At 48.2% G+C, this 9,756-nt stretch overlaps 1 protein-coding gene across 1 annotated transcript; it reads right to left on the minus strand.

Moving 5' to 3' along the window:
- Nucleotides 1-487: 487 nt before the first annotated feature.
- LOC125940673 (uncharacterized) lies at nucleotides 488-3,121 on the minus strand. Its single transcript, XM_049657102.1, has 3 exons — nucleotides 3,078-3,121; nucleotides 2,148-2,206; nucleotides 488-762 (listed from the first exon to the last, which is right to left on the minus strand). The coding sequence occupies exons 2-3, from the start codon at nucleotides 2,194-2,196 to the stop codon at nucleotides 491-493; spliced, it is 321 nt and encodes a 106-aa protein (XP_049513059.1). The 5' UTR covers nucleotides 2,197-2,206; nucleotides 3,078-3,121; the 3' UTR covers nucleotides 488-490.
- Nucleotides 3,122-9,756: the final 6,635 nt, after the last annotated feature.

Raw genomic sequence — 9,756 nt, forward strand, 5'->3', positions numbered from 1 at the left:
TGTAATTATGAATCAGCCGCGCGAGGTTTTTATTGATTTAGTCATTGCTTCGTTTGCGGGTAATGAGATATTTCAGGATATTACATGTTTTCCTGGTACTCAAGGTACCTTGAAGTCGGTCGCACATTTCGTTCCGGTTTTGACGGCCAAGATTTCCGGCGTATTCTTCCGCTTCATTCGTGAAGAGGGCGATGCGTCTTTCCAGCTTCAAATTTTGTTCTCTCGTTTTTCATCTTCGTCTAAGTCCTTTCGGTGCTTCCCACAAGTGTAAAAAGGCGCCGATCTACGGCTGGGGTATCAGTCATCATCATCATCATCATCAGCCCATATTTATGTCTACTGCAGGACGAAGGCCTCTCCCTGCGATAACTAATTTATATCTGGTGAAAATAGGAGTAGCATTATGTCTGATGTTGATTAAACAGACAAACTTCCTGATAGGAGAGCAGTTGCGATTTATTGTAATGACAAAAAAAAATATGTCATACGTTCAGCCTCTGCTAATTGCCGCCGAGACACCAGCGCCAACAGCGCCAGATACCGCAGCGTTTGCAATGGCCGCCGCGATTGCCAAAACTATGGCCGGAATTGCCTGTTCATCGGTTTCGTCGCCGAAGCTGTTAACAGACTTCTCGTGTGCCTTGAATGCTTCGATGATGTCATCACGGTGCTCCATGAGGGAATGGGAAATTTTTTCCGTGAGTCTTTTTGTTGCGTCGTCTGTGTTCTTTGCCGGCTTGCTGAGCGTGGCTGCGTGAATTTCTGTAACGTCGAATGAGAGAAAGACATGAAACGTGTCACGCACGCTGTCATTCAAGTACATGTGTGAGGACGCCGAAAAAATAATGATTGAGGAAAGAGTTGGTAGCATGCTGAGGCATGCTGCCAAGACTTTACTATTCGCCATATTCTCAACAACGGAGTAGAAACACTCAACTTCGCACAGAACGCCGCCCATTCTGACTTTAGAAGCCTGTTCGTGTGTCTCTGCATGGCGGAATTGAGCCTGTTGACAAGCCCTTTTAGAGATTGATCGCCATTTTAACGCGACAGCGTGGGGCCTCGTGTCGCAAAAAATCCGGCGTCGGCGACCAGCATGCGACGTCGGCTCGGTGGCGGAGAAAATGATGCCCAACTACCCCAACCACCTCGACCGCGCAGGCCCTCCACGTGGTGCAAGGTTTTGGTGACGAAATATTGAATTTCTCACACTGAAATCCGTAACAAGAATGGTAAAGTACGACTTTGCCATTCGGCGTCAGATTCGCCGTCGGATTGTTTACCAATCAGCGTAGAATTGTAATTTGAATGTACAAGAAAACCTAATTCTGCCACGAGGAAACTCAAACACAAACCCATTTTTCTGCATTTTTATCAGACCTACAGCCGCGCATTCGGGTACTTAACTTGCGAAAATGATATCCAGATGGCGCTCGCATGCTAGGCAGGTCAAATTATGACTTCGCCTGCTAATTTGTTTTGGACACGCGCGCGCGTCAGGGCAATAACAAACAATTATTAACATAATAAGAAAAGGTGCTAGGGCCTTCATATTTTAAGACCACTTATATTGCCCTTGGGAAAACGTCTTTCCAGCAATGCATTTTTGTTTAAAAGTGAAGCCGACTTTAAGGGGATCGGTGTAAGCTTGGGGTTTGTAAGCTGGCTTTCCCACGTTCAGGGTTGCAGTGAATGAATCCTACTTGCCGTATGCGAACGGGTCCCGATAACGCTATCGCGTTCTACTTTTAAAGGCGAAGCTTAAGCGTCCTCCAATTTTTTGTGGGTTGCCTGTATTCGCTTATTCGCGCTGCACGCAAGTTGCGACGATTTATGTCGGTTTGGAAGTGTGCGGGAAGCTTGAGCATGGTAGCCGCCACCGCTTTGCTAGCTAACACGACCTCAAGTATCCCAACTGAATAGGACAAAACATGCTTCCGGTAACGATCCCAAATGGTTACTTGACTAATTTTAGCTTCATTGAGATTACCACTTGAAAACACGAAGAAATATTTATGTAAGGCTGAAATTTCGGCCTCCAGGAAGCGAGAATGCTTCCTTAATTAAGACGAAAGGGAACATTAAGGTACACATGTGACGAAGCAGACAGCACACATAGGCGCGATTTGCAAGGTCTTGGTACTTACGACACAGATGCCCAAGTATGACGAGCGCCAAGATAACGCAGGACTTCATGGCGAATGACCTGCAGTAAAGAATAGCACGGGGTGAGGCCATACACCTCTGTGAGGCACTGAAACAAAATACACTCATGAATGTTTTGGCTGCAGCTCAGGAAGTGTGTAAGTGTGGCAAAAACACGACAAAACTTCAAGCGCACTACATGTTGAGGACGTTGAAAGAAGACTGACAGACACGAGCGCTATTTTGTGAATGTGACAAGCCGTGAATGTACGGAATCACCGCAAACTAGTGCTTACCCCTAGAAGCTCGCAAGGCATTTCGCTGTGTTTTCTGACGCCCAACTGATACACCTGAACGACAAATGCTACCGTAAGCTGTACGCGATGTTGTCGTGGCACAGCCACTGCTCTTGCAACGACAACTATTTTTGTTTTCCCCGCTAGTCTCCAGGATTTCTTTTATTTCGAAACGTTCGCTGTTGGTTTTTCTATCTGGCACATAACAGTGGAATTTCGATTGATTTCTGCAACTAAATGACCTTGCACCAATTTTTTTTAGCGGATAGACAAGTTTGCTTTCTTATAAATTAGCAATCTATGATCCATATAGTAATATTGTATTCAGGAAATTCCTTCCTTTAGATATTACATTCGACGGACAAAAATCAGTCAGGATAACACGTTACAAGTTCCTTGAATAGCTAAGAAATTTAATCAAATAGGATTATTGGCAGTATATGCTACAAATGAAGCACTTTTTTACATAACTACAGCGGCAGGAGAAATTATCTCGTATTTCAGTGTTCTAAAATTTTTCCCTCATGAAGGATGTACATTTTTACCATAAGTCTCTTCAGCAGCAGTTAGGGCGATTTGAAAGTATACAGCGCTAAAATTTAAACATCCCGACAGCTTGATAGAACCGGAGCTCACCTTACGATGAAGACTGTAGGCTTGAGTTGGTCTCCGTTTCTGCTTTGACGGCCACTGTGTAAGGTTCTGGAACTGCTCTGGGCTTTTATACAGCGGTAAGGTTCTTGGCCTCTTGAACGTTTTAGAGGATGTCAAGATAAAAAAGAAATAGCCTAGTTTTTTTTTCTTATATCCGCGAGTACACCTTTGTTACGATTGTGCGAGGTCAACTGATATATGAAATAGCACTTACGTATGCAGGTATTTACGCTAGCGTACGCGACTGTTTTACCGTGACATTAGCAGCACTATGGAATCAGAAAACGTAATGACCACCGCGCCGTGACAACGAACTTGATGAGCAGTGACGCTTGGTCTTGCGATAAGCATGCGTGTAAATAGGTGCACCGGTTTCTAATGAGGCCTTTGTTGAATTTTATGTAGCTGACCTAGTTGATTCATAGCTAAGACGAGTTTGAACAGCTGAACTGAAAATAAAATAAAAAGACTAAGGGATACAGAAAAGGACGTCGCTGTACTAACTGAATTTATTTTCGCGTTTGCGGCTACATATACAGGGTGTCCGACGAAACATTAAAAAATCTGCAAATGCCACGTAGCTGGACATAACCAAGGTAATGCATAGCTGTCGCTTAGAGATACTCAGATTATTTTTTGCATACCACCTAATTGCATAATTAGTCTGAAATAATTAGTCGACTTCTCAAATATTACAGTCACATGAAAAGTATCAATTATAAAACTGTAGAGTACATGAAAAACTCCCGCTACAGCTTTCTGTTGCTTAATACGTGCTACCTAAAAGTGTTTTTCCGAGCGTGAAAGAAGTCCGCGAATACACGCGAAATTGCCGCGCGACTAACCGCTCGAGGCACTTTGTTCAGTTGTTAGTACAGCGACGTCCTTGTCTGTCTTCCTTAGTCCTTTATTGTTTTTTTCAGTTCCGCTCTTCCAAGTCGTCTTACCATAGTAAATGCTCGGCCTTGTATGTGGCCACTTTCTTGTACCCGTCTGTCATTAGACTTAGTGTGACTAAATATCACAGGCCATTCCACTGCTAGGAAGGTGGATTACCAGCGAAGCAGTTTAAAACACCGCATCGAGGCGACGCAGAATTTTAGATCAAAGGTATAAGCAAATTTTATTTTTCTTGAGTGGCGACGGCAGTCATATATACTGAAGAAAGACGCACGCACACACAGTTTTATTTTGATCGGTGGTCGTGATCTGCAGCATAAAATCGCGTGGAACGCTACCGCCATCTCGGGGAGCCGGAGGAAAGTAGCCCCACGCGACGGGACCGCCACACCGGGAGAGCGGAACGAAACTAGACACGCAAGTGCGTGGAACGATGACAAAGCGAGGGCGGTGCGAGCGTACACATGGGCGACACGGGTTGCACAGCGGCAAATCTGTGAGAAACCCTTATTATCTACCTGAAAGTCTACTCATTTTGATAGTGGAGCCTACTGTTAACTAGTCTGCTGAAAATGCATATCCAAGTGATGAGACATAAGGTTTTGCATAGAATGATTGTGCAAAATATGGGAGCTGAGTTTTAACAGCGGAGTTGTTTAGGCTCTTGGTTAGGCCGCGTAGTGCGAACAAAAAATGTGGGCCGATCCTGGACGAAGTGCAGAAAGGGTCCAGGCGCAATGGCACATACCCCTGTGAACTAGCGAAGCTGTTAAGTTAGAAGGATGGTCCATCGAGTGCACGCCGCAAAACCTCCGCATGGCGATGAAGTCACCATGCGTCGCCTAGCAACGCTTCGTCCCAGCTGCGCCGACCCCGCCGAGCCTCGCCACAGCTGCGTTAGCCGTGACGTCATCGCGCGCGCCGCATCGCTTCGTTTTAGCTTTTCCGAGCCATGACGTGACCGCGCCGTGTGGACTGGTTGCCGCGGCTGAGCAGACGAGCAACTAAGCCGTGACGTCAATGCGCCGACCCACGGGATATATAGCTCCGCGTCGCCGCCGCGGCGACACCAAAGCCCCGCCGCCTCCGCGTTGAGCACATTGCCGCGACGATGGGGCGGCCGAAGGAGAGCGTCACTGCCGAAGAAGAGGAAGCGCGGCGCGAAAGCTGCCGCGCCGCTACTCGAGAGCGAGTGAGACGACTTCGATCCGATATTGAGTATCGCGTCGCCGAAGCGGCGGCGAAACGTCGGTGATTCGCAGACGATCCGGAGTTAAGAGCCCGCGAAACCAAGCAAAAGAATTTGAGCGTCAAGAAGCGTCCAGATACTTTAATGGCCTAGTGTTCGTTGCTCCTTGGGCGGCCGATGATTCCGGGGTGATCTTGCGCGAAACGTGGACGAGTCTTGAAGCATAACCTCGCAAAAACTTGGCCGAACCGAGATAAAGCTAGGTAGTTTCGCCAGCTTCGCTGTTTGCCCAGTCTTCGCACCACTAGTGTGAAGCTGCCCATTTTATTGCGATAGCAATTATATGGACACTTCAACGGGATTTCTGCCGTCGGCGTCGCCGTCGCCGTGAGGTTCCGTATAGATTCCAAGGGCGATAAAATCGTCCCCGCGCGCCGTATGCGCGAGTAAAAGCGCGCGGGGGACGCGAGAGCCAACGCACGGCGGAAAGCAAACGCGATTGTCACCCAAAAGGCCGTGGGGGTATGGGGGGGGAGGAAGGCGGGGCGACGCTGTGCTACGGCACCAAATGCTTATCTTGCAACCCAGCGCAAGGAGAACTGGCAACGCAATCTTCCACGCGAAAGCAAAAAAAAAAAAAAATGTCACAGTTTCGCCCTAAGGCCGAAGCAGTGAATGCGATAGCAACACAGCAATGTCATGCGAAGTAAGGTGAGCGGCTTTGGTAGCAATATGAATTGTAGTAAACATGAGCTGATTAAGTAAGCAGGTGTGCTGCGGCGTAAGTAGACCGACATGAAGAGAGACTTGATGACCACGAGAAGGCGCGTGTGAAACGGTGGTGTTGATGAGAAGCGCTTCCCGTGGGCAGCGCGTGCGAAGGGACACACCTGTAGCGCTGCACTGCCGACTCGGGCAGCATTGCATGTGCAGCGTGCGTTGGAAAATGTGGCCCGACTATTACTAACTGATTGAACAAGCGTGGTGTGAGCGCGCACAAACAAACAGGAATGGATCACACTGAATGACTGCAGACAACGACTGTCAAAACGCTGGCAGCAAGCGCATACGCCGCACCAACGGGCGAAGGTACGTGCGGTCTATCGCTTCAACGGAAACTGAGCGGCGAATGCACGGCGCATAAAGGTCAGAGCCGTGTGGAGATAAGCGACGGTGCGAGCGAGCGACGAGCGCGGTTGTTGGCAAAGTGGAAGTGCGCCCCCCCCCCCCCCTCCGCTCCCTCCGGCGCTGGCTTCCCGCTTCCTTGCTTGCGCGTGGGAGATTGAGTGCGTTCGCTCTCCGTGATAGCGCGCGTCCCCGCACGCTTCCGCTCGGGCATACGGCGCGCGGCGAAGATTTTATCTATAGGGAACCTCACGGCGACGGCGACGACGACGGCAGATATCCGGTTGAAGTGTCTATATAATTGCTATCGCAATAAAAAAAGTTGCAGTGGCTTAGCTCGGCTATGCCAGGATATACGTAGCGTTAGCAAAGGTTCAGCTGATTATTCTTAGCTTTCCTGGTTGTCTCCTACGCTCAACCGCTAATTGCCAGGCAACTACTTCGGGATCCGATGAGTCACGCTTCTCCGTTCTTCTGCGCTGTTGAGCAGCATTTGCACTCTCCTTCTCCATGGCTATACCACACTGGCAAACGCCAGTCAGAAGCGCAGCGGCTCCAGCGCAGTGTCAGACGGCGACTGCACAGCGAGCGCGCTCCGGCGCCAGTGCGTCTACCACGGCTACGACGTCACTCCTCTGGAATGCGCAGACCGGCGGCGGTGAGTCGCGCGCGGCGGCGGCGGAGTGCGCGAGAGGTGCCGGCTCCGGTGGCTCCGGTGCGCAAGCCGTGTGACATCACTGATCCTTGCGCATGCGCAGCACGGCTCTTGATGTGCCGCGCGAAACGGGCTTGGCTAGGCCAGTGTAGCTAACGCTACAAAAAAAGCGGGGAGGCAGCGCGAGAGGGACGGGGTGAGCAGCTTCTACTCTGCCAACAAATACGCTTGCACTGGTTGTGGTGGTCGTCGCCCGCACCGTCTCTTTATCTCCACCACGGCCGGGCTCGACTGGCGCGCGCACTCGCTTCTTAAGAAGTGAGCGAGCGCGCGCGCCAGTCGAGCCCGGCCGTGTCTCCACACGGCTCTGACCTTTATTTATTTATTTATTTATTATTATTTATTATTTATTTATTTATTTATTTATTTACCGAGTACCCACAGCGCCTTCAATAGTCATTACAGTGGGGGGGGGGGGATTACATAACAGAAAAAAAGAAAAGAAACATAATACAGGTAACACAAGAGAAAACACTACATCATGTTCATTACTATACTATTGTATCATGAAGTGTCTGTACAAACATGTCAGTTGAAGTTAAGTTCACAATATCACGTGGTAACCGATTCCAGTCACGGATTGTATTGGGGAAAAATGATTTTTTAAACACATTTGTTTTACATGAAGTTTCTTTCACTTTGAGTTCATGATCAACTCTCATAGACACGTACTCGGGCAAATGTAAATAATTCAAGCGATTAATACCTGTTCTTGAATGAAAAATATTGTGGAACAGTTTTAATCTATGAATTAAACGTCGTTTTTGCAGCATGTCCCACCCAATTTTCTTTTTGGCCTCTGTTACACAAAAATTCCTTGTGTAATTTTTAAATACAAAGCGCACAGCCCTACTCTGAACTCTTTCCAGTTTGTCTATGTTTGTGACCTTTATGCGCTGTCCATTCGCCGCTCAGTTTCCGTTGAAGCGATAGACCGCACGATTCTTTGCCCGCTGCAGCGGCCGCGCCAGCGTTTTGACAGTCGTTGTCTGTGGTAATTCAGTGTGATCTATTCATGTTTGCTTGTGCGCGATGACACCACGCTTGTCAATTCAGTTAGAAAGCGAATAAAACTACTCTACTATCCCTACTCCGAATAGCTCTCTACCAATTTGCTATTGCAATTGATGCTTCGCTTTTCGGGCGAAACTGCGACATTTTTTTTTGTGCACGCAGATCTGTTGACATACACCAAAACTGCATAGAGCCCTAGCCATAAACAGTTTCTCTGTAAAATTAAAAAAAATTATTCTTGGGTTTTACATGCTAGAATTCAACCACGATTTCATTATGAAGCGCGCAGTAGTGGGCGACGCTATGTTAATTTTGATCACCTTGGGTTCTTTAGCGTGCGCCCAATGCACGGTACACGTATGTTTTGGCATACGGTGACAAATATACGGTGACTATCATTGTCCTGCTTAGAAGCCGAAGTCGTTGACAGACACTATGATATGCGCCGTGTGTGGTCATTGCTCGGCAGATTTTGTTCTATGAAAGATTAGATGTCTTTACAAGACACGCTTGGCAATGAATCCAGAAGGAGGAGGAGGGAAAACTTTATTTTCGTCAGATGCAGAGTTATTTAAATTACTGGGTTTCTTCTGCTAGGCGGCGTGAGGTGGCCGTAAGCCCTTGACTTTCGGCGACCTCCAAAGCCCAGTTGAAGGTCCGCAGCTGGACCGCGGGATCCGAGCTGGACACCGCCACCTCCCAGTCTGAAGTGTTATTAAGCTCGAGTTCCACCCTAGGTTTCAGCCCGGGGCAGTCGCTCATTATATGTGTCAAGTCCGCTTTATAGGCGTCGCAGTTCTTGCATTTAGGTGAGAAGCAGCCCGGATATATTAGTGAATATTTGTAAGGGTTGGCAAATGAGCCAGTCTGCAACTGTCTCCAGGTCACCTGTTGCAGTTTGTTCAGTGATTTATGCGGAGGGGGGTATTTTTGTCTACCTTCGCGGTAGTGCATAGTAATTTCATGGAATGTCACCATGCGATCCCTCGCTGAACCCAGGTCGAGGCCTTCCACCGCCCGGCTGACGAAACCTCGGGCATAATTGTGGGCAGCCTCATTTCCTGGGTGCGAGGAATGTGCTGGGACCCAGATGATTTGAATCTGGCGATCAGGCGGTGGATATTTGTTTAGAATTTGCATGGCCGGTTTGTGGATTTTGCCACTGGCAAAGTTTCTAACTGCGGTTTTGGAATCGCTAAAAATGATTTCCGCGGTGGTGCCACTTATAGCCAGAGCTATAGCTGCCTCTTCTGCTTCCTCTGCATGCATGCAACAAATTGTTGCTGCGGAGTGGGCCTGACCTTGATTGTTGACTATGCCTATAGAGAAGGCATCTCGACTTGGGTATTCCGCAACGTCGACGTGGACTATATCCTGCAGACCCGAGTAGTGTTTATGTAGAGCTTTAGCTCTTGCTCTCCTTCTGTCCTTGTGATGTTCAGGATGCATGTTTTTTGGTATTGGGTCTATCCTTAAATTTCTGTGGTATATTAGGGGAAGTTTACATATTGAGGTGTGTGTGGATCCGTATCGGATCCCCAGGTCCTCCAGTATGTGTCTTCCTACTTGAGTTTTGGATAGCCTCTCCAGTTGGGCTAGCTTGTGTGCCTCGACCAGCTCCTCTAGGGTATTGTGAAGTCCCAATTCAAGGAGCTTCTCATTAGCCGTGTATCTAGGGAGGTGAAGGGCTGATTTGTATGACTGTCTAATTAGGCAAT

Source organism: Dermacentor silvarum, chromosome 10, assembly GCF_013339745.2.
Source record: "Dermacentor silvarum isolate Dsil-2018 chromosome 10, BIME_Dsil_1.4, whole genome shotgun sequence".
Classification (NCBI taxonomy): Eukaryota; Metazoa; Arthropoda; class Arachnida; order Ixodida; family Ixodidae; genus Dermacentor; species Dermacentor silvarum.